We start from the raw sequence: 25,719 nt of genomic DNA on the forward strand, positions 1-25,719 counted from the left end.
CATCGCTCACAACACTACTAACAGGGCAATGGAGGTGCACTGCTCACGACGCTACTAACAGGGCAATGGCGGTGCATCGCTCACGACACTACTAACAGGGCAATGGTGGTGCATCGATCACGACACTACTAACAGGGCAATGGCGGTGCATCACTCACAACACTACTAACAGGGCAATGGCGGTGCATCTCTCCCGTCTGACTTCTCTTTTAACCCACTCTTCATTTCATTTGCATTCTAATTCTTACACACTTCGTTATACAGCTTCCTTCATCCAATCAGTGAAGAATACCGTTTTTTCCTCCTATTTCATTTCATGTTGTTAAGTTATTTGACCTTCTGGCAGAATTGCGCTATGCTTTGTTCCATGTGATTCAATTGATAAAAAAACGAGCTGAACCACAGTGCCGCCACCCTTCGAATTCTATTTCCTCGAAACCCCGTACCCCTACCCCATCCCCCTGGCTGCTGCTGCCCTCCCAAATGGGCGATTATATCACCCCCACATCCTCGCCTCCATAACGGCCCACCACCCTCCCGTCTGTACACTGAATGTGGGGCATGACCCCAAACCCTGCACCGTGAGAGCCAGCCCACTCACTGGCCCCTCACCACACCCCCTAACCCGGTCCTCTCCAGTCTCCTTAGCTGCTCTTCCTTGGGGAACACCGATAAACCTCCAGGATCTGAGCAGTGAATGCTTGAGAAAGACAGTGGATTATGCGTTCTCTCATCCTGTGTTCGCTGCACGGGCCACTCGGTGGTCTGTTGGTTCGGCTAACCATACTCGACAAAGATGTATTCGACAAGTTCATCTTCCGTCGAATACAGGTAGGACCCCATGCTTATGTTTACAGTTTTCCACCAGACCTTCCTGCAACTGCAATCGAATCTACATTCACTATTTACCAGAGAAGTTCTTGATTTAATGTAATTTGTTCAAAATGTGCCATTGAACTGTTTTGCGGTAGCTTAAAGGGGCAACTGGAACTTTTCTTGAGAAACCAGGACAGCCCAGGTCCCTCTTACCGTGTGACCAGGAGACCGTGATGACAATAGGTAAAACCTTAAACCCAAAGTGTTATAACCTTTACCTGGAATGGGACGTCAGCCATGGTTTTCGCCAGGTAATAGGCCTTCAGACTGTACCAGTAGTTCAGATGCTCTCGAAGAAATACTCCCATCTCAAGAGGAACTGCACAAAAGAGCAATAGGAAATGTAATCATTAAAGGATTAGCTAATCATGAAATCCGGAAGATGATAGAAAACTCCCCTCCAGACATATAATGCAGCTCTGGGATCACTGAGAGTTTATAAAATATGAAGCACCAATGTGCCAAGCAAACCGGCTGCGACTGCATCCTGCAGCAGATACAAGGCCTGGGCAGCCACGTCCTGCATGACAAGGGCCACCTTTCCAAGTACAGAAAGTCATATCGTTTTCAAAGACAGAACTGCTTGTCTTATAGGTTTGAAATCAGCGTTTGTGGTTTTCATTTATTTTGTGTTCCCATTTCATGTCAATGTCAACTTGATCTCCTACAATTGTCAGCGCTAGAGCGGTTCCCTTCGGGAGGTGGGGTGGGGGCTTAGTCAGTGTTTGTAGCTTGGACACCTGGTTGCTATCACCATGCATTGATGTCTCGACCAAGGCAAGCTGGCACCTCTAAATGTGGATGTTCTAGTCTGAACTCTCTTCGCTGGCCCCTTAGTTAATTTGACCTCAACTGCTTCCATAATCATATTGAAGTTCAAGTCTTAGTAAACCCAGGCATTTACAAGAAGTAAACATGCCATCTACCAGCCAAAAGACCCTGCACTCATGTTAACATGCTTCATACCACAGATCTAAATCACTTTAAAAAAGCTTCTGAGAAGGAGGCAACAGATCAGCAACAGGTATGTATTGAGTATTACTTAGGAGATGGGCTCTCAAATCTGAGAAGATGCAAGTGTAAGGACAGAACCCCGAATTGCTCCTTTTTGCTCTCCTCTTAGAGTTTAAACCAATGTATAGCTAGCTACAGGTCTTTCATCAAAGAGCTGGTGGCCCCACCCCCACACCATTGCACGCCCTTAGCACCTCCCATACGTACACGTCAGAACAGTAGGCATGAGAGCAGCAAACATGAGGAACAGCATGGAGAAGAAGAGGAAGCCGGAGTTGCTCAGGACCTTCTTGGCTTCATTCCCGATGCCCAAGTAGAGCAGGCCAATCAGAAGCCCAATTCCGATGTGGGACATAATCCGCAGGTGGGTCAAGACCTAGGGAGGTGGACGGGAGAGAAAGTCACACTTGTCACATGCCAATGCACACCTTCAGACTGACCTCTTATATACGGGGGATGGAGCTCAGTGGACACTCTAGAAGGAAACTGTCCACAGATGCTCATAGTTGCTGATAACATTTTCTCTTAAATACATTGAAGATATTTATATTAGACAATCGACTTAAAGAAAATGAAATCAACTCAACATGCTTGCTCATATTTTACCTGCTGAACTACCCGTGGCTTGATCTCGGTCGGGCCTACAGACACCGGAAAACACAGCATTGTGTGATCCAGCATTTGGTTCAGGCAATTGGAGGGGGATTAAGTCAGGCAATGACTGTCTGCTATCTAGCACTCTTGGATACCACACTATTTCCTCTTCTACAGCCTTGGTCTAAGGTCCCCATTGCACCTCGAGATAAGCGATTGACCTTGTAAAGCAGATATGCTCAGCAAATATGCCTAATTATGAGGACTCAAAACTAAGATCCAAAAGCAATAGTTAAAGTGAAGGATACACAAAGAGTCACCATACATCAGCCCGGTGGCTGGTTCGATAGGAAACAAAGTGCAACACAAGCATATGTTAGTCCTGGAAATGCCAAAGCAAACTACCACCATCTAGCAAGAATACTGTGGCACGGTCTGCCACACGGACTCATTTTAATGTCTGGAGACTTTCCTTCCCACATTAAAATTGAAGGACTAAAAGTAACGCTCGATTTGTCTACATCCACAGTTTATGACCGAGCATTAGGGGCCAAAGCAGTGCACGGTGGTAGATGTGATCTGCTTGTGCAGATGTTCCAGATACATTGTGGAATTGCAGGAAGAGGCGGTACCCACGTTCACCCCACTGTCCTGGGAAAGGATCAGAAGAAAAGCTTCTCTTCATCAGATATCATGCCTTGTGTAACTGAAGCACTTTTCACAACTCAGAACAGAAATCGACGGTGAGCAAACTATGTCATGTGGCTGACACCATCTGCAGAAGAGTCTCATGGCAATAAGCTAATCAAAAGGCCTTCTTGGATGTCATGGAAATTGGGTTTATAGTGTTCTCATTGGGCATAAAGGAGACATGAGAGTAGCAATCAGTGTTTATCTCAGCAGTCCTCAAAACTTAACTTGTTGTTACTATCCACCGGGTTGTTGAGATCAGATATCGTCATAATAATGGTCATGCAGTGATCTGTCACCAAGTATCTGACTGCGATTATATTGAGGCAATATGCCCGGAGGTGGGGGGCCGACATTGTAGGTAACGGCGCGCCGCCCAAGTTAAGGGCCCGAGCGCAATGAGGATCGCGGGCCGTTACCTACAGGGTTAGCCCGCCACCTCGGGGCTTATCGCCATTAGCACCCGTGTAGTTTGCTACATGGGTGCTAAAGTTTATTTAAAATGGAAAATCTTTTCTCTCCATGAACAGGGGCGTCCCGTTCACAGAGAGCAAATACTATAGCAACATGGCCGCTATGGAATAGGAAGGCGGAGCTCTGCATGGAGCCACGCTTCCATTTCTATGGTCGCCCAATGGAGTGGGGACAGGAGCTACAGGAGCGGCGGCGGCGGGCCCTACCACCGCAGCAATCAGGTGGTTGGGATTGAGGGAGAGTGAAATAAGAATGCAGGGTTAGTGGAGGGAAGAGGACGGGAAAGGGAACCGGCCATCAGGCGGCTTGGAACACGGGCTATCCCTAGCAGTGTCAGCCCGTGTTCTGTGCTCTTGACTGGCTGGATCCCCTGCCTAGGATGCTAATGTACTGTATTCATTGAAGGTAACAGGTGTTTCAGCAGAAACACTTACAAGGTTTCAACAGTCATTGGGGCAATTCTGTGTCAGGTGCCTTGCAAAGGCAGGATTACTATTGTAATATTGACCGATGGATCGGGGACAGAACTGACAGTGCCGACATTTGCCTGAGAGGACTGGGTATACAGTTCAAAATAGAGTGATGTAGGTAAAGGAAGAACCTGCAGTTTAAAACGTATCCTTTTGTGCTTCATTACTAGTTTAGCAGTGTGGCGAAAAACGATGGTAATGCAGTGGTAACAGAGTTACCACTACAGTACCACTGAATTACTGCACCGCCGAACTATGGGTTTGGAGGTAAGGTGGAAGAAAAGCCTCCAGCAGAATGATGGAAGTAATTCCTCCACCTTACCACCCAAAATCAGCCAAATCGGCGGAATTACCACCAGCAGTAAATACGTTGAAATCCCTGTGGAGTCCTAAGGACCCCAATAAATGGGGACTAACACCTCCTATCACCACTTGTAATCCAGCAGTAATTCCACCAGACCAAGTGGCAGTAACGGTAAATTTGTTTGGTGGTATTCCGGTGGATTTAGGGCTGAAATAACACCAAACTTGTAATAAGGCTTAGTCCTGGAGTAAGTCATGTGTACGTCATAGTTCTCAATGTAGCTTCTCAATGTGACTCTAATAGCCCGCTCTGTCAAGGGTAAGTCAGAGTTACTCCTGATAACATCGTTGTGAATCAGGCCTATGGCATGCCAGCCTTCGTATATATGCATATCAATTCATAATTGCACATGTCTTTACAATGAATGATTATTTGCATATGTGATTCTGAGCCACAAATAAGAGAGCTAAATAAAATGCTAAATAACACAGGTTGGACAAGCTAAGCCTGTGTGAGGATCACTCACCGAGTCTCTCATGATACTGAGGCACGTCCGCTTAAACAGGATGCAGAACTGGGTGAGGCAGCTGGCCGAAAAACTATGGCATCCATCGCCGGTGGGATCCTGAAAGGTTTGAGCACAGGAGCACATTTGAGCACACGCCACAAACGACTGAACACAAAAGGCAAATTACGGCAGAAAGGCCAACGTGGCAAGGTTGAAGATATAGATTCCCATCATTTGGACTTCGGAAGCAGGTCAAGTGAATCTCAAATTAGCTCAATTAACTCGCTGGATAGAGGGGAATGGTACTGGGGGCATGAGGGGTAAATGCATATATGTAAATGGTCTTTTATACTGTGCAGGTTGCCCCCTGTGGTGGTCTTCCAGTGCAGAAGTCACTTTGACCTTGGCTAGGAGACTTTCCCAGCGGTATCCTGTATCCTGTCATAGGCCCTCATTACAACCCAGGCGTTAAGGGGTTAACGGCGCCGTAAACTGCTTTTAGCAGGCGTTAAAAAACCAACCCGCAAAGGGACCTAGGAGCTAATTACGGCACCGTAATTTACGGTGCCGTAATTAGCGCCTTCCCCAGTCCCATTGAGCCCTATGGGGCAAAATTGGGAATGGGGAAGGGCCATGGCAGCATGGGGAATTACCGCCCCGCCAACCTCGGAATGGGGCGGTAATTCCCCATTCTGCCATGGCGGAGTCGGTAAGTTACCGGCATGGACCATGGTGCTATTTGCACCATGGTCCAACGCCTGGGTCGTAATGAGGGCCATAGACCAGTTTAGGCTTGCGCTCAGACTCATCGTACCTTTGAAAGTGGAACTGATCGTGGCATAGTACAATACCGCACATTACATTACATACAATGTACAGGTATCTGCAGGATTACCCCTTGGAGGGAGCTATGTTGCTGTGTGCCCTGAATTTAGAAGAGGTAGGTCCAAGTCACGTTTGCCCAGATTTGGAGACTTGGGAGAAAGTATCTGACAAACGATGCTTAGCATTCATTCCATTCAATAAAACCCTATGCAGCTTCCACCCCAGTTCGTTATTTCTGACAGGGAATTAGGCTTACTTCCCATAGCAGTATAAGAAGACGCACAGCCTTCAAACATGGTTATCTAGCCTCAGGGCAAATAAGGACACCGTGTCTCACTTAATCACATTGCACCAGCACCTCAACCAGTCCCAACCAGTGACAGAGGTGTGGCACTACTGGTGTGGTTAATAGGTAGACTTTCCTAGCATCATAGGAACAGCCACAGGCCTTCAACCATGAATACTCAGCCTCTGGGAGAAGAAAGACGTAGTGTCTCACTTAATCCCAGCATACTGTCACCTCAACCAGTCCCAACCAGGGACATAGCTGTAGCACTACTGGTGTGGTTAATAGGCAGACTTTCCTAGCATCATAGGAACAGCCACAGGCCTTCTACCATGAATACCCATCCTCCAAGTGAAGAAAGACGTGTCTCACTTAATCCCAGTGTACTGCCACCTCAACCAGTCCCAACCAGTCACAGTACTGTGGCACTACTGGTGTGGTTAATAGGCAGACTTTCCTAGCATTGTAAGAAGAGCCACTGTCCTTCAACCATGAATACTCAGCCTCTGGGCAAAGAAAGACGTAGTGCCTCACTTAATCCCAGCATACTGCCACCTCAATAAGTCCCAACCAGGGACAGAGGTGTGGCACTACTGGTGTGGTTAACAGGTGGACTTTTGTAGCATCGTAAGAAGAGCCACAGGCCTTCAACAATGATTACCCAGCCTCTGGGCGAAGAAAGACGTAGTGTCTCTCTTAATCCCAGCATACTGCCATCTCAACCAGTCCCAACCAGGGACAGAGCTGTAGCACTACTGGTGTGGTTAATAGGCAGACTTTCCTAGCATCGTAAGGAGAGCCACTGTCCTTCAACCATGAATACTCAGCCTCTGGGCAAAGAAAGACGTGTCTCACTTAATCCCAGTGTACTGCCACCTCAAACAGTCCCAACCAGTCACAGAGCGGTGGCACTACTGGTGCGGTTAATAGGCGGACTTTCCTAGCATCATAAGGAGAGCCACAGGCCTTCAACCATGAATACTCAGCCTCCGGGCAAAGAAAGACGTGTCTCACTTAATCCCAATGCACTGTCATGTCAACCAGTGCCAACCAGGGAACGATGTGAGGCGCTTTTGGCGTGGTTAATGTTCCCCGAACATTGGTATGTACGAAGAATGCGCCGCAAGCCTCAGCAAGTCTGTCAATGGGAAAAATAGGTGGCAAACAGAGGAGAATGAAAGTAAAAACCCAAATGGTAAAAATATTGGCCACCAGGTCAAACAATTACTTGTGATAAGTAGTAAGTGTATGAATACCTGGGCAAAAAGTGAAATTTAGACGTCTAGTACTATGGGCTTGTGTCCATAAATTGGACATTATGGGGCTTGCTGTTCATGGCAGACACCTTGCATCAACTTGAGCCAGGAGCATTGTGCACATGTATGCATGTATGAGAGGGTCAGCTACACAGCATAGACTCTTTCTCCATGCCCAACCTGACACCTCAGTTAGTAATTTAGGGAACATGTGCAGCAGAGCCCATACAATGACATGTCTGTAAACATAACAGTATCTGACCCACAGGGGCTTATATGAATATTAAGGAACATAGTGAAGCAATTATCAAATGTTGCATCGTTCCCAAGATATCGCCAATGTTATGATTGAAACTATCAAATATAAGAAACAATAGTCCTTTCTCTCTCTCTCCTTATATATATATTGCATAATATAACCTCAGAGCACCAATATGTCTTCTGGGCACTCCTTACTATGCTCACCTTTTCACTAGTAATGTTCATATTATGACCCACCAAATTCCCGTACTACCAGAGCAGTTCTAGGCCACAACATTGGCATTTAGGCGCTATACAAATGATATGATAGGTTATTTATAGCACGCTTAATACCGAGAGGTTTCTAAGCGCGGACCCGGGGATCGAACCTGTGTGGCTCCGTGTTGTCTTGCTTCCAAGGCGAGCATGTTGCCTCCCAAGATGTCACATCATAAACAGGAACTCTAGCACGATGGTAGTCAAGGGGCGTGGTAGGCAAGGGGCGTGCACCTTACTGAAGCTGGGTCATTTACCTCGTCTGAGGGCCTGTGCCAGAGGAACGGGTTCAATTCTTCCTCTCCGGCAAGTTCTCTCTTGTAGTCCAGGTCACACATCTTGTCCTGCACGGCCCTCACCAGCCGTGTGCTCTGGTCACCATATTCACCTGACGCGACCTCCATTACTAAGCAGGATGACACAGAAGTAAGCGTTACAGGTCTAACCACATTCCACGGTCATAAGAGGCAGAGTACTAGAAATGAAAGTGTTCAGTGTTTCTGGGATTGGGAAAGGGAGAACGGACTTGGGAAATAGGTTCATCACGTTTTCACAAGTTAATCAAGGGCAGACTCCTCCTCTTATATCTCTAATGTATTATTAAACATTATCGTAGGTTATTAAGCGCAGACCGGGGATCGAACCCATATTGCTCTGTGTCATCTTGCTTCCAAGGCGAGCATGTTGCCGCTGAGCTATCCTCCCGAGACTGCAGTCCCTTTCCACTTTCAAGAGCCACATAGAGAACATATATGCATTTTGGGCCAATTAAATCACTCCCATATCGCGTAGGCATTCTCAGATCATATACTGTACACATTTAACACACAACCATGCTGCCTGTCCTACCTGACTGGGGCCGATGGGACAGTAGGCAGATAAACAACATGCAAGTGTTTTCTTAATACAGAATTCACGTCCACCTTTCTGTACGTACGGTGTGAGCTCTGTAGTCTTGTACAGAAGATAGAATGTTTCACAGATGCATCTCATGTAGTTGCATGCCCGTGTAGATTCTAAAACAGCTGACGCAGCTTTAAATGAAGCAATGCTTGGGGGCAATACGTGCCGCCCCCCCCCCCAAGTTGTTATTGGATGAAGGCCACCAGTCTCCTCTAGAAAGTCACTTTCCTGCCTGCTCTATCCAGGTGTACACCAGCATGTGCAAACGGGCTGAGAGAACATGCTTGCTTTGAAGGACTGCAAGCGCCCCTTTTGGATATATTTTACATCTATGTGTTATACATATAAACAGATATGTATGTACACAGAGAAACATAATACAACTATTTTATTAATTTCTTTTATTTTTTATTGAACCTGTTATGGTTTATGTTATGTTATGTTATGTTAAGTTAAAGGTACTTATAAAGCGCACCGTCACAAACGGAATTGGTCCCCAGTCGCTCTGACGGATCTGTAAATAGAAAGGAGGGAGGGTAGGGTTAGTTGGGAGGAGGGGAGTAGGAGAGTGGGAGATGTGGTGTGCTGCTGGTAGCTTTAGCTCGGTATACTCCGAGTGCTGGGATTTGGTGCAAGTATCGGATCAGGCTAGACCTCATGTGCTGTAGGTGCTGTTTATGTGTTTTTGGTGTGGTGTGGCAAAGTGCGTGCGGATTGCTGGGAGAGAAATGGTTGTGTGACTTTTGTGTTGGTTAAGTAAGCAGAAAGTCGAAGGTTGGGTTCGTGGGGTCTGTATCCTGATGCCAGGTACTTCTGGTTCCGTTTGATCTGTATCCCTGTGGGTGGGGTTGTTGCTGGTTCCTTATGGACTGTCTTGTTTTGGTGGTGCTGAGCTGATCCAGCTTTATCATAGTGAGTATTGTATGGATTGCCTACCATCTCCTACCGTGGAGTGATAGGCGTTTCTGAACCTTTTCTTCGGGTGTGGGACTGGGTTGGTACTATCTATTCTCTTGTTGTCTAATGTGACCCTGGTCGGTTGAGGCTTTGAATTGTACAGGGTCGGAGTGCTGTTGATGGGGCGTCTTAGTGCATCCGTCTAGGTCAGCCTTTCATTAAACATTCCCTCCCTCCATCCCCAACACAGAATCATGTTCTTAATTAGTAACAGAGAAAGAGACTAGCCTAAACCTCCAGTCTCATTTAAGATCTAACACCTCTATAAAGGATTGTGTAATTGCCAATACCACTTTGACTTTTTCTCCCACTATGGAACCCTCCCAGCATTCCTCTTTTGTTAAGGTACTGCACGCCTGGACAACCTCAGTTAGAAACTTACTTCTTGTTGCCTCTAGAGCATCACACTCCAGGAGTAGATGTTTGGTTGTTTCGTGGTGGATTTTACAGTACCTACACACAGGAGAATCCACCGTCTTATCCCTCCTGTACCATAGAATTTCTTTAGACGGGAGAATATTCAACCTTAATTCTCATAAACACGTTCCTATGTCTACATTTTATTTCAAAATGGAAATGTTGCAGCACCGATGCCGCGCTCACTTCCTCCCATGTCGAGGTCCTCAATGTTTCCTTGATATGTTCCCTCCTCCTTCTACCCTCCATCTACGCCTGGTTAGGCCACTGCACACCACTCCACGGCACATATCCCCCCCTCCTTGATCTATGTCAGTAGATCAGAGCTAGGCTGTTTTTAATATGGTATCTATTGTTCAGGAAATATGTCCTGATTCTTCACCAATCATTCATAAGGTGGAAAGACATGTTCTTAGTTGCCCCAAGACACAGCTTTCCTTACTGCCTTCCCGTGCTGTTTAGGAACATTCATGTCATCAGATAACCCCTTCATCCTTTGCCAGAGCCATCACTGCCATCTCAGCCACCTGGCACTGCCCTCCCCAGCTACCCAATCCTATGGAAAGAATGGTTTTACCCTTGGATGCATGGACTGTCGTTAGGCTCACTACCACCTCTTTGGACACTTTTCATAGTTTCCTGGGTCCCCCTCATTTTTAGCGACTCCATCTGTTTTTCCCAGTCCATTGCTGCTGTTGGTTGTACCTGCAAAGGTCAACATTTCTGTCGACCATTTGGCAATGAATATTTGCAAGGATCACTGAGCACCCAGAGATCTGTGATTGATCCCTTTCCTCTAAGGAGAGCTAGAAAGGGGCTGGGGACGGGTGGATGCTGGGAACTGGGAGGATGCTGCTTTCCAGGGTGATAATGCCCTCATGACATTAGAAAGAGGGATGTTAATGTAATGTTACCAACCCTAGGTGTTTGTGCATCCGTTCTGCCCACACAGATTTTAGGATCTCTCCAAATTAACAAGCTTTTCCTAACATTCCTAATTTCCAGTTTCGAGAAAATACACATTTATAGTGTAAAAACACAACTATGCCATGCTACAGTTAAAGAATACGAGTTGGGTGTAGGCGATTGAAATGTGTATCTTTATAATACTCTTTGGGGGCACTTCCTGCCTTTATGCACTATTCCCAGCCTTATCACAAGTAGAACGGCAAGTACATGACCTTGTGGAATTGTAGTAAGTCTTGATGGCAAGCATGCATAAAGTATGGTGTCACTCCCAAAACCTCACTCTATTAACCGAGAGATCAAGGTCGAGAAATGGCATACTATAGAGAGCAGAAGATTCTGCAGAGGAGGACACAGAGGGTCTGCCTTTTCCACTGTGGTGCCCAAACACTGGAACGCGCTACCAAGGGAAGATCCACACCCTAAAGGGCCACCTGAAATTCAGGAAGAGTCTAAAAACCTGCCATTTGATTGCTTAACAGAACATGTAACCTATACCCATGCAGCAATGGAAACAACACGTTGCAATATTTCCACTTTCAGAATGTCATACCGGCTCACAACCATCCGCCTGGAACACAGTGGGCCTCATTATGAGTTTGCTGGTACAGTAACAATGGTACCGGTAAGCTTGCCAGTACCGTTTTTACTGGACCGGCAACGAGGTCTGCTCGCGGTTGCCTTTCCGCCTGCCAGGTCTGACCTGGTGGGTGGACCGGCACCCGTGAGCAGACCATGTCGGATGCACCGGCACAATTCATGAACAGTGCCGGTGCATCCGGCCTCCCCATTCTCATTGAGTTCAATAGGACTCAAATAGGACTCAAATGGGAATGGGGAGTAATTTTTTCCGGCACCTGGGAATGGGCAATTGCCCATTCCCGGGCGCTGGAAAAAAAATGATTCCGGCGGCAGCTGTGCCGGTTTCACCGGCATGGCTACCGCTGGTCTCATAATGAGGCTGAATGCAAGGTAACTAGAACAACCAGAAGACATCGGGCCTCATTACAAGAGTGGCGGAATGGGTTAATGGGTGCCGCAAAAGGATGCGGACCCATTAACACCATTCCGCCATATTACGAGGTCCCCTCGCGGGACCCGCCGGTTTCACCAGACATGCAGAGCGGGTCCCACGAGGGGAACAGGGAGCTAACAATGGGCCGGTCGTAATCGGCCTGTTGTTGGCTCCCTATGGGAGCTGAATGGGAATGGGAAGGTCCGGGCTCGGGTTCCTGGAGGGAGGAATTAACAGGCCCTCCAAACTCGGAATGGCCTGGTAATTCCCCATCCTGGGAACCCGGACCCGGACCCGATTTTGGCCGATAGCGGCATGGCTACTGCCAAAATCGTAATGAGGCCCATCACCTCAAGGAACCACAAAAGCCAAAGAAAAAGAGAATAGCTCCTCTGTCTCCCAGAATATCTAACGCTCAACACAGGCATCTGCATGCATCAACCACTGAAGTCAAACACCTCACCATGACGCAACTGGCAGATAGACCAATAATTTGCAGGCACTACGGAAATCCCAAGAACATGTCCCACCTTTTGATTAACTCTTGATTTCTCCCCACGTTACTCACCACACACAACGCAAGGCAGCCGCTCGCTCGTATGCCTATGGGCTTTATGTGTCGCTTTACAAATATAAATAGAACTAAACATGGCTTTTAAAAACTCATTACGAGTTCGGCGGTAGCTGTGCGTGTATTACCGCTACTGCCGAACTCGTTACCGGCACAGGCAAAAGGGCCATACCCGGCCATTATGAGTTGGATGGGCCGGTAATTGCCCATTCGTGGGTGCCCGTGTGGGCGGGCTCCCGATACCCATTCTGCTCCATAGAGTAGAATGGGGGTGGGGATCATGGTTGCACCTGCACCGTTGATAACGGTGCCGGTGCAATCACGAGGTCTCCTTGCGGGTGCCGCTCTGCATGCCTGGTCTGATCAGGCGTGCAGAGAGGCACCCGCGAGGAGAACTCTTAATGTGTCGGTACGGTAACAACGGTGCCGGAAGCACTACCAGCCCCGTTGTCACTGTACCGCCACATTCGTAATGAGTCCCCCTTTCTCCTGACTTCCAATATTACAAACGTACACCTCTGACTACAATTGACATACTCAGCCCCCACGTCCAAAATGTAAGCATCAGGAGACCCCTCTGGATACAAAACCTTCAATGCTTCCTACACTTCACATCTAGAAAGCTTAGAACCATGCAGAGCTCAGAGGGTTTCTGATCTGCAAGCTCAACAACAAAGCTGCAATCTTGCCTTTCCCTCTCCTCCTTACTAACCAAGCCCAGCCACTCCCTTCCAGATCTGCCTGACTGCCTGGAGACCATGCAAATGACATCGGTGCACGGTTCAAATCCTAGAAACAGAGTCTAACTAGTTGATGGGGTCACCAGTCTACTTTGGACCAACACCACCAGAGTGAGCACTGGTGAAACTGACTGTGGGGATGAGCTGGACCACCAAAAGCTGAAGCTCAGCGGCACACACAGATACACGCCCTGATGGTACACAAGTATCATGCGTCTGAAAGGTGACATTTATTTATTTATTTATTTTATATGTTGGCAGCACCCAGACCTGGGGGTATCATGACTGGTGCAAGATGAAACAGAACAATCAGACTCTGCAGACCCACTGCTGGTATTGGTTTCCAGAGGAATACAAATTGGTACATAGGTAATAGTCCCTGCGATTGGCAGTCTGTACCACCTAGTAACAAACCTCCGCCCAAGATAAAAAGCGCGAGCGTAGCAAGGGCTCCTCTAACATGGACAGCAGGCGTTACCAGACAGTACATCACATCAGTCAGGGGATTACTGCCACTAGCATCCGCCCTGTGTGAACCAGGACACTGCAGGCATTTTCTAAGGAACAAGACAGGTTGTGAAGATTGCATAATGGTTTCTTCCCACGCAAATCTAAAACTACAAGGAAGATTGGCACCCTGGAAATAGCAGGAGTGGCCTTCAGAAGCCCTCCTTTGATATGCATGGTGGCTTTAGGCGGGCACCAAGGAGCAGAAGTCAGCAGTTGGGTGGGTGGGTGGGGGAATTGGGGATGCAATGCAAGGACAGAGAGGTGAGGGATGTCTGGTGTTTTTGGGAGCGGGAATTGAAGGGAAAAGGTTACAGGGAGCAGGAGGAAGAGAAGTGGGGGATAGTGCAAGAAGCCTACAGATTGCTCAGAACTTGCATCCTACCAAGAGCTAAAGCCCGTGATCCATGGAACCGGAACAGCAGGAAACAGCAATCGCTGTACATCGAAATATAACAACCAGCTGACTTATGCCTTCCCGTGCATGTGAAGAAACACAGAAGAATTTCAGCAAGCTACAAAAGGGGATGCTTTTGAGACTGAGAGGAGGGGCAAGTAGGAGGATGGGTCAGTTCTCGGAAGTCTGTAAAACTCTGTACTCCATTTGCTTTGATTTTGATTCATTTGTACAACGCGCACCGAAGAACTTATTCACGACTGGGCGCTGATGGGACATGCAACAATGAGGCTGTAGTCATCCCCCTAATGTCCGATTTGATGGTATCTACCTCTCTGCATTCCCTAGCAGAACAGATGGGTCTTCACAGCCTCACGAAATGCATGCAGCAAACCTCCGTTTGTGGAGGCTTCATGCATGCCGGGGTTTACTCAAACTGTTATCCACCTGAGTTTGCTGCATTGGGTAGCAATTATATTGAGTAACAGGAATTGCTAGTCATTAAAGGACTTTTTTTCAATAATGAGCTCTACTTAATTTTTACAAGTGCAAAGCTTCACAGATATAACAACTTAGTCATATATGTAAGGCATGAAAATGACACGATCATGCCGTGTTTGTTGGTCCAAATTCACTAATAGGGTTCACCTGTCTAAGCCCTAAAGTGCTTAAGAATGTAGGACACACAGGCCCTCATTATAAATATTGCGGAATGGGTTAACGGGTGCCGCTAATGGTGGCGGACCCTTTAAACCCATTCCGCAATATTACAAGGTTCCCTCGCGGAACCCGATGTGGACGTCTGGTTTTACCAGACGTCCTTACCGGGTCCAGCGAGGGGACCAGGGAGCTAACAACGGTCCGGTCGTAATCGGCCCGTTGTTAGCTCCCGCGCCCATTCCCAATTAGCCCTATGGGGGCTCAAATGGGAATGGGGAAGGTGCGGGCCTGGGTTCCCTGAGGGAGGAATTACCGGGCCCTCCAAACTTGGAAGGGCCCGGTAATTCCCCATTCAGGGAACCCGGACACGGTTTTGGAGGCAGCCATGCCCTTATGAAGGGGATGGCTGCCTCCAAAGTCGTAAGGAGGCCCACAGTGAGAGTTCTTTCTGTATATTAATAGTCTTAACATTCTTCAGCAGCATATTCAAAACATGTAAGTATGTGGTGATAACATTAATAGTCCCCCCTCTTCTGCACTTATCAGACACCCCCGGTCTGTACGTTAAACCTAGCACTTGCCACTTGATGGCTGCGCTACCACTTTTTTTTTTTTTTTCCTTTGCTCAGCACTTTCGACTTCTCTCCCCGCCCCCCCTGCACTTCCCCCTTCCCTCTCCCCTGCACTTGCACGTTCTCAATGTGACTGGGCCTAGTAAGATTGCTGTTTTGATCTCCCATGCTCCCCTCGCCTCGTCGCGCTCTGAAACACTTGTGTATGAGAGCGATACAAATAAAATACCCATATCAATATCAATAACCACCAGGCTTATGTAACCAGGGTTATGTAACTAGCGCCTAGATGCCTCTGGGCTAAGTGTGCTTAAAAAATGCCAAAATAAATACATAAATGAATAAAGTCTATTGACAATGCTGTGATGTCAACGAATTTCAGGTGAAAAAGGATGTACAGCAAGTAGACAAGCAACGTCCCAGGTTACGTACCAAAATCTGCAGGGTTGTGATAGGTCGGACAGTTCAGTCCCAGATCTCTCAGGTACGGGACAAGATGTGACACTTTCCCACGGTAGATGCATTGTCCGTGGCTCAGAACATACAGCTGGAAGGAAGACAAGCAGCTCTGGTTAGGCAATCGGTTCACCTGCGCGCTTAAGGTGTGGAAATGGATACAAGCACACAATCCCGCCAGGCGGGTTCGTTCACATGGACAGAGGCCAGAGGAACTCTGTATTTCCTGCAGAGGGCATTGCTGCTAGACCCATGCAAAACTGTAATGCAAGGCAGAATGAACAAATGAAGAGAAATGGCCTCTATGGCTGGCATTTGCTTTGACTGAACCTCTGTATTCACTGCAGGCTCTGGGAAATATACTTAGATGTCCAGAATTGAGCAAGGCTGCATTGGCGCAAGAGTGCTTCAAATTGCAACAGACCCCCTGAAGAAATCCAGGACAATAGACACAGTTCCACTCCTTCACTGGAAGCGGACGCGCTGACCAGTATCCAGCCAAACGATGGCGGGGTAGGGAACAGAGGCGAGCAGCATGCCCCCTCCACGTGAGATATCCAGCTGGAGGGCGCATGTCGCTTAGAAGCGCCAGGCTGGTCACCAATATCTCCATGGAGGATATTCTGATGCCCACTGATGTCCCCGTCCCTTGCAGTGACAGTCCTGGAAGCCATGTTGCTATCGCAGCACTTGCAGTGAAAGGGGAACCAGCCCCAGATCAATGCTAGCAGCAAGATGTCTTGGTTGAAGGCAGGGTATTCAGCAGGGTTGTGTGGGGGTGGAAGACTCTGGACCTATCTTACGACAGTAACAAAGAGCAGGAAGCCCACTTCATAGGGAAGACATATGGCCACCCTCCTACCAGAGGTTTCATTTCTGCCCTACTCGCTTGATGAGCGCCAGGGGGAAAGGATGCCATCAGGCGCAAAGCAGACAGAATGAGGCAGTTTCCCACTTGCATGGGCAGAGAGGAATGTCTCTGCGCAATCCTTATCCCCCCGTGTATGCAGCAATGAAGACCACTCACTCTGGTGATTTCGTATGTTACATGGACCTGGTATTTTTACAGAGGTCTGAGGGATTTCTGGCATGCCTGCATGTTATTTTTTTTAAATTAAGAATTCATGTTTTTCTATATTTGAGTATCGAAACAATCATTTTCTGAAAAAACATCACTTAAATGTTGCTTCTTCTTCTGCTTCTTGCACCAGCGCGGCCGGTGTGAGTATTCAAGTGCAGTACAAGTGTAGTAACACCAGGGCTCTGGTTCACGGTTCAAAATGGCCATAGACTGCAGGCCTGTCTTAGCCTAATGTGCTAGAGCAGAGGTCTGCAACCTATGGCTCTCCAGATGTGTTGGACTACAACTCCCACCAGCACTAGGTAGCATGGTCAATGGTGAGGGTTCATGGGGTTTGCAGTCCAAAACCTCTGGAGAGCAACAGGTTGCACACCCCTGAGTTAGAGGATGAGGTTGGCCCAGGACATAGCAGACATGTTCACACTTTGTTGCCCAAGTCTTCGAGCGGAGCCCTACATTTCCATCTCATTCAGTGCCAAGATGCTCTCGGGCGAACGTTGCGCTTTAGAAATGACAAAATCAATCAATCTCACCATGGCCCTAGGGGAAAAGGGCGAGTGCTCACCTGGTCGAAGAGTTCAAAGAGCTTGGCGCTGGGCTGGTGGATGGTGCAGATGATGTTCCTGCCACCCTGCGCCAGGGCTTTCATCAATGACAAAACCTGAAAACACGACGAGCTGTCCAAGCCACTGAAGAGAAAATAAGTACATTGCTCTGATCACTGCGGCATCCGGTGAAATGAATAACTACGGATATATATACAGGTAAGAATATCACGTCAATGAAAATGTAGGATACAATTGTGTGCTTGGTTGTAGACACTTGTACGGGGCGTTGTAAGAAGGTTGTGGTCGGCTAGATGGAAGATAATGGCATTCCCACAAATGAAAGTTTCAATAAACAGAAACGATGACGTGTTTGAGGCTGGTTGGCATCAGACGTGGGCTTGGGTGAAAGGGCGGGTAAATAGATTGACCCTCATTACAAGTGTGCCGGTCCGGTAACAACGGTGCCGGTAACCGTTGTTACCAGACCGACACATTACAAGTCTGCCTGCCAGAGTTGATGTTCCCGGCAGGTCTGACCCAGCCGGACACAGCGGCCCCGGTAGACAGACTTTCACGGAAGCACCTGGTGCTTCCGTGGTCCCCTTTCCCATTGAGTCCTGTGGGCTCAAATGGGGATTTACTATTTACCGGCGTCTGACTTCCCAGACCACTGGGGCTGTAATGCCCCGGTGTTTACAGCAAACCAGGCGCTGGTAAAATCTGCACGTCCGGCGGCAACCTGCCGGTTTTACCAGCACGGTTACCGCTGAACTTGTAATGAGGCCCCGTTGTATTGGATTTTCAAGAGTATTGGAAATATTCCGATTTTACAGCTTTCAAATGTAAAAATACCTAGTATATATTTTCAGTATCAATTTTTTTTAATGTATCTTTTCAGAGAGTCAACGACTAAGGAGTCCATGTAATATGCAGACAGAACACCTTAATATTCAGCCATCTGTCACATGGGACCATCGCTGATTTGAAGGTAGAAGAACCGGGAGGCCTTCCCACTATACCATTATCATAACCACGGTAGGAGGAGGACACATTTACTGTCCCTCCAATACTGCTTGTACAGTAGACGGCACACCCATCAAGGCACAGAGAACATGTCACAGATTTGAAAACGACATATTGAACATGCATGTTGTTTACGGCATCTCCGCCCTCTGTACTGCCTCCTAGGGTTTTAGACTCAAGCTGATTGACCCTTGGAATAGCACATTCCAGGCAGGCTTTCGGGATATCTACAATAAATAAACATAAGAATGATGTACACTTAATGAGTTTCAATTAAGGCCATTTGCATATTTGCTGGTCAATTTAAAACCCGACTGGATTGCACTATTTGAACGGTCGACAAGCACAGCATAGCACTATTTCAACTACACAATTCTGACAGTTTTCAGTTGTGTTCAATACACACTAGTGAGAATATGGTGTTTAGATCCATGGGATGTACATTTCTTTGAATTTAAATTTGGATTGAATGTAAACAGAAATCAAGAATGAGTCTCTTTGTTACTACATACACGTATATGTATAGAATCAATTATCCCCAACTGTACATTATAAGGATATTAAACAAATCCGGAAAAATACACAGCCGCAGAGTGAGTGCCTTATATAGGAAATGAGCACAGAGGTAACTTGTAATATCGTTATAGTGTTCATTTGGGGAAACACTGTTATTCATAAAAAACAAAATAAAGTCGCACAATACACACTTTCTGTTGTGTTAACCAAACATGGTCACCTAATGAGAAGTCATTTCTTCGAAAACGTTGTAGATGAACCAACATTTTATATAGGTCTCTAGTTCTGAGCTCGTTGAGGTGCTGGGATGGCCCTCGCAGTGAGAATAAACCTCAGGGAAGGGGACTGGCCTTGAGTTGAAAATAAACCTCACAGGGCCCAATTTATGAAAAACAGCGCATTCATACTGCAAAGTCCCTGCGCATAAAACGACTTTGAGCGTGCCTGCGCACAAAGGTTTGAATGCGCGATCCGCATATTCATGGAATCCAGATCGCAAAGTAACCCAAAGTGACCCTAAGCGCAAGTAGCGGCCGGAACGCCCATGACATGCCCCCACGCAATTCACATTTCGCAGATATCATGCACCTCGGCAATACTGCTGGAATATCCCTGCAACCAAAGCAGCACCCGTGCAACACTGCGTGCGATCCCCCGTAATTCATGAGTGCACCCCGACAATGTGCGCACCATTTAACATTACTCATGTCATCACCCCGGTCAACCCGCGAGTAAACCCCCGTAATCGAAGGCAGCACCCGACTAATCTGCGTGTGAATACCCCTAACTCCAAGCGGCACCCTAACTACGTGCTATAGCCCCTGGACTGCTATGCATATTCAATCTTTGCACATTGATTCCTATGCACGCAATGCCTACCGCCACCCTTCATGTGGCGGATAGAACGTTTCGTGCTACTATTGCCAACCTGATGTTGCGCGGTCAGATCCATGAATACGCTTGGAATTGTGCAGTGCTGGGCGTACGATTTCCTCACACAGGTCGTACCCTTGACACGCCCACGTTACGCCTTGTTTTTCCTCGTTCTGCATGGATTATGGGTATTGCGCATATATTATGCATGTTCCGCCTCTTATTTGATTCTCTGCGCAGGCCCTTCACACGCTCTGCGAGGAGTCTTGTGAAAGGCGCTCGACTGCTCACAGCCTGTTGTCAAACCTGCCGGAACACGTCCAGGAAAAGTCCTGCGCAGTCCATTCCATGAATCGACGAACAGGGTTTTGCACGCAGAAAGGCACGTACAGTTCAGATTTTCCACAGAAATAATACCATGAATCAGGCCACTAGTGTCTATGAGGGCCCTGGGGTGGGGATGAACCTATGAGCACAGAGGGGACTTGGTTCTGTAATGTGCCTGAGGCTAAGCTTGTGGCTCAGTGTGGACGAGTGGGAGAGATGGGCCTCACAGTGTGGATGGGACCTGGAGCAGGGATGAGCCTCGGGGCTGGATGGATCTTGAGTTGGGATGGACCCTGAGCGAGGAGTATTGATTGTCCTCGTGTGAGGTGTTGGAACATGTCTTAGAAGACTGTTAAGTACGGGTGCCTTTGTTGGGAACTTTAGTGAACCAGTATCTGTCATACACAACGTGATGACAACACAACTACATGATTCGTTTATAATAATGTGACTGTTGAGATGTTATAACTAGCTGATTATAACATCTTTCTGAACTGTACAGCATTGATCTGTTATGCTACATTTGGTATTGGAAAGGGATAATCTGCGATTTGACAATGTTTGGAATGTTTTCCGATGGACCTTTACCCATTTTCTAGTTGTTTTTTATCTGAGGACCGGTGGCCTCTGCTGAGTGATATCTAAATGCACTAAATACACTGCGAATGTCAAGAGACACAGACAGACCATATTAACAGAAGCGCTTTAAAGCATATGATTTATTTTCTCTTGTGACTTCCAAAAAACCCAACCAAGATTCAGTCACCAAAACAATGAACACTGAACTCTAGCATCCTACCAAACATGGATGAAAACGGTGGTTCGTACATGTGCTCAAATTGATTGAGGTAAAAAAGTCCTGAAAATAACTGTTTCTGTTCGCCCATATCCAAGATAAATCATTCAATTATTCAGTTGCATCGCTCTTAACCTGAGGGAGCTCTGTAGTCTCTTCTGCAACTTTCCTGCCTCATCTGCACAAAATCTAGCTTCATCCGCCATGCTTTTCATTTGAGTACAAAATTAAACAGAATTCAAATGAAGCTGTTGAGGTGTACCGTGAGTCTCAAACCCAAGGCCATTCATTTGTGACATGTCTACTTAGAAACTTCACAGGGTGAGGCCCGGCTAACACGTTTAGGGTTTTCCCCCCATTTACCAAGTGGCTGCACTTCAGACTTACCTGGTAGGTTCATCAAAGAACATGACCGGGGGGTTGTTCACCAGTTCTAGAGCAATGGCAAGTCGCTTCCGCTGCCCCCCAGATAGACACCCGGTCCTCGTGCTGGCACATGACAGCAAGCCCAGTGCAGTCAGAATCTCCTTTACCTAAGACAAGGATAGAGACAACGGTAAATCCTGGCATGGCCAACTGGCGAATGATGCAATGTGAGTCCTGTCCACGGAGCCAGAAGAAACCCATTGGCATGTACACTGAACGCCCATGACGCGGAGAGGGATAACCACTGCTATCGGAAGCAGTTACCATAAACATGTACACTGAACGCCCATGACACGGAGAGGGATAACCACTGCTATCGGGAATAGTTCCCATAAACATGTACACCGAATGCCCATGACACGGAGAGGGATAACCACTGTTATCGGGAATTGTTCTCATAAACATGTACACTGAACGCCCATGACATGGAGTGTGATAGAGGCGGAGTGGGATAACCACTGCTATCTGGAATAGTTCCCATAAACATGTACACTGAACGCCCATGACACAGAGATGGATCACCACTGTTATCGGGAATAGGCCCATGACACAGAGAGGGATAACCACTGCTATCGGGAATAGTTCCCATAAACATGTACACTGAATGCCCATGACACGGAGATGGATAACCACTGTTATCGGGAATAGTTCCCATAAACATGTACACTGAAAGCCCATGACACAGAGCGGGATAACCAGTTATCGGGAATAGGACCATGACACAGAGATGGATAACCACTGTTATCGGGAATAGTTCCCATAAACATGTACACTGAACGCCCATGACGCGGAGATGGATAACCACTATTATCGGGAATAGTTCCCATAAACATGTACACTGAACACCTGTGACACGGAGGGGGATAACCACTGTTATCGGGAATAGTTCCCAGGTACAGTTCCCACAAACATGTACACTGAACGTCCATGACACAGAGAGGGATAGCCACTGTTATTGGGAATAGTTCCCATGTACATGTACACTGAAAGCCCATGACACAGAGATAGATAACCACTGTTATCGGGACTAGTTCCCATGTTCATGTACACTGAACGCCCATGACACGGAGGGGGATAACCACTGTTATCGGGAATAGTTCCCATAAACATGTACACTGAACGCCCATGACACAGAGAGGGATAACCACTGTTACCGGGAATAGTTCCCATAAACATGTACACTGAACGCCCATGACACGGAGATGGAAAACCACTGTTATTGGGAATAGTTCCCATAAAAGTAGGATAAATACAATTAAACATACAGGGCCCGATTCATGGAATATATGTCCGGTACAAAGTGAATTTGCACGGCTGAAAAGCGACTTTGCACTGCCGACGCAAACCCTGATTCAAGGAACCGTGAAAAGTGTTGCTGCAGGCCATTATGAGTGATTGTTGCCCGCAGCAGTCATGGCAGAGTAGGTGGCATACTCCCTGGCGCTCGGTGCATACATGGCAGTCCAAGAGTCATGCTACCTGGCGCTGGGTGCATACATGGCAATGTAGGTGTCAAGCTTCCTGGCACTGGGCGCATACATGGCAGTGTAGGTGTCATGCTTCCTGGCACTGGGTGCATACATGGCAGTGTAGGTGTCATACTCCCTGGCGCTGGGTGCATACATGGCAGTCTAGGTGTCATGCTACCTGGTGCTGGGTGCATACATGGCAGTGTAGGTGTCATGCTTCCTGGCACTGGGTGCATGCATGGCAGTGTAGGTGTCATGCTTCTTGGCACTGGGCGCATACATGACAGAGTAGGTAGCATACTCATAGCGCTGGGTGCATACATGGCAGTCCCGGTGTCATGCTACCTGGCGCTGGGTGCATACATGGCAATGTAGGTGTCATGCTTCCTGGCACTGGGCGCATACATGGCAGTGTAGGTGTCATGCTTCCTGGCACTGGGCGCATGCATGGCAGTGTAGGTGTCATGCTTCTTGGCACTGGGCGCATACATGGCAGTCTAGGTGTCATGCTACCTGGTGCTGGGTGCATACATGGCAGTGTAGGTGTCATGCTTCCTGGCACTGGGTGCATGCATGGCAGTGTAGGTGTCATGCTTCTTGGCACTGGGCGCATACATGACAGAGTAGGTAGCATACTCCCTAGCGCTGGGTGCATACATGGCAGTCCCGGTGTCATGCTACCTGGCGCTGGGTGCATACATGGCAATGTAGGTGTCATGCTTCCTGGCACTGGGCGCATACATGGCAGTGTAGGTCTCATGCTTCCTGGCACTGGGTGCATTGCGGCAGTGTAGGTGTCATGCTTCTTGGCGCTGGGTGCATACATGGCAGTCTAGGTGTCATGCTACCTGGCGCTGGGTGCATACATGGCAGTGTAGGCGTCATGCTTCCTGGCACTGGGCGCATACATGGCAGTGTAGGTGTCATACTCCCTGGCACTGGGTGCATACATGGCGGTCTCTGTGTCATGCTTCCTGGCACTGGGTGCATGCATGGCAGTGTAGGTGTCATGCTTCCTGGCACTGGATGCATGCATGGCAGTGTAGGTGTCATGCTTCCTGGCACTGGGCACATGCATGGCAGTGTAGGTGTCATACTCCCTGGCACTGGGTGCATACATAGCAGTGTAGGTGTCATGGTTCCTGGCACTGGGCGCATACATGGCAGAGTGGGTGGCATACTCCCTGGTGCTGGGTGCATACATGGCAGTGTAGGTGTCATGCTTCCTGGCACTGGGCGCATACATGGCAGTGTAGGTGTCATGCTTCCTGGCACTGGGCGCATGCATGGCAGTGTAGGTGTCATGCTTCTTGGCACTGGGCACATACATGGCAGAGTAGGTGGCATACTCCCTGGCGCTGGGTGCATACATGGCAGTCCAGGTGTCATGCTACCTGGCGCTGGGTGCATACATGGCAATGTAGGTGTCATGCTTCCTGGCACTGGGCGCATACATTGCAGTGTAGGTGTCATGCTTCCTGGCACTGGGCGCATGCATGGCAGTGTAGGTGTCATGCTTCTTGGCACTGGGAGCATACATGGCAGAGTAGGTGGCATACTCCCTGGCGCTGGGTGCATACATGGCAGTCTAGGTGTCATGCTACCTGGCGCTGAGTGCATACATGGCAGTGTAGGTGTCATGCTTCCTGGCACTGGGCGCATACATGGCAGTTTAGGTGTCATACTCCCTGGCACTGGGTGCATACATGGCGGTCTCTGTGTCATGCTTCCTGGCACTGGGTGCATGCATGGCAGTGTAGGTGTCATGCTTCCTGGCACTGGGTGCATGCATGGCAGTGTAGGTGTGATTCTTCCTGGCACTGGGCGCATGCATGGCAGTGTAGGTGTCATGCTTCCTGGCACTGGGCGCATGCATGGCAGTGTAGGTGTCATACTCCCTGGCGCTGGGTGCATACATAGCAGTGTAGGTGTCATGGTTCCTGGCACTGGGCGCATACATGGCCGTGTAAGTGTCATGCTCCCTGGCACTGGGCGCATACATGACAGTGTAGGTGTCATGGTTCCTGGTACTGGGTGCATACAAGGCCGTGTAAGTGTCATGCTCCCTGGCACTGGGCGCATACATGGCCGTGTAGGTGCATTGCTTCCAGGCACTGGGCGCATACATGACAGTGTAGGTGTCCTGCTTCCTGGCACTGGGCGCATACATGGCTTTGTAGGTGTCATGCTTCCTGGCACTAGTCGCATGCATGGCAGTGTAGCTGTCATGCTTCTTGGCACTGGGCACATGCATGGCAGTGTAGGTGTCCTGCTCTCTGGCACTGGGCGCATACATGGCCGTTCAGGTGTCATGCTTCCTGGCACTGGGTGCATGCATGGCAGTGTAGGTGTCATGCTTCCTGGCACTGGGTGCATGCATGGCAGTGTAGGTGTCATACTCCCTGGCACTGGGTGCATACATGGCAGTGTAGGTGTCATGCTTCCTGGCACTGGGCGCATACATGGCCGGGTAGGTGTCATGCTTCCTGGCACTGGGCGCATACATGGCAGTGTAGGTGTCATGCTTCTTGGCACTGGGCGCATACATGGCAGTGTAGGTGTCATGCTTCCTGGCACTGGGTGCATACATGGCAATGTAGGTGTCATACTCCCTGGCACTGGGCGCATACATGGCAGTGTAGGTGTCCTGATTCCTGGCACTGGGCGCTTACATGGCAATCTAGGT

The 25,719-nt window shown here is 48.3% G+C and overlaps 1 protein-coding gene across 2 annotated transcripts in view; it reads right to left on the minus strand.

The window, feature by feature from the left end:
* Positions 1–25,719, minus strand: part of ABCG1 (ATP binding cassette subfamily G member 1) — a 133,550-nt gene that overhangs the window by 20,840 nt on the left and 86,991 nt on the right. For both annotated transcript variants that reach the window (XM_069636016.1, XM_069636017.1), the window contains exons 6-12: positions 21,526–21,671; positions 17,621–17,744; positions 15,951–16,065; positions 8,071–8,219; positions 4,949–5,047; positions 2,098–2,266; positions 1,095–1,195 (exon numbers count right to left, since the gene is read on the minus strand). In XM_069636016.1, the coding sequence (XP_069492117.1) occupies positions 1,095–1,195; positions 2,098–2,266; positions 4,949–5,047; positions 8,071–8,219; positions 15,951–16,065; positions 17,621–17,744; positions 21,526–21,671 (903 nt within the window). The remainder of the gene's footprint in view (positions 1–1,094; positions 1,196–2,097; positions 2,267–4,948; positions 5,048–8,070; positions 8,220–15,950; positions 16,066–17,620; positions 17,745–21,525; positions 21,672–25,719) is intronic.

This window comes from Ambystoma mexicanum, chromosome 7p (assembly GCF_040938575.1).
Source record: "Ambystoma mexicanum isolate Mex_15411 chromosome 7p, UKY_AmexF1_1, whole genome shotgun sequence".
NCBI lineage: Eukaryota > Metazoa > Chordata > Amphibia > Caudata > Ambystomatidae > Ambystoma > Ambystoma mexicanum.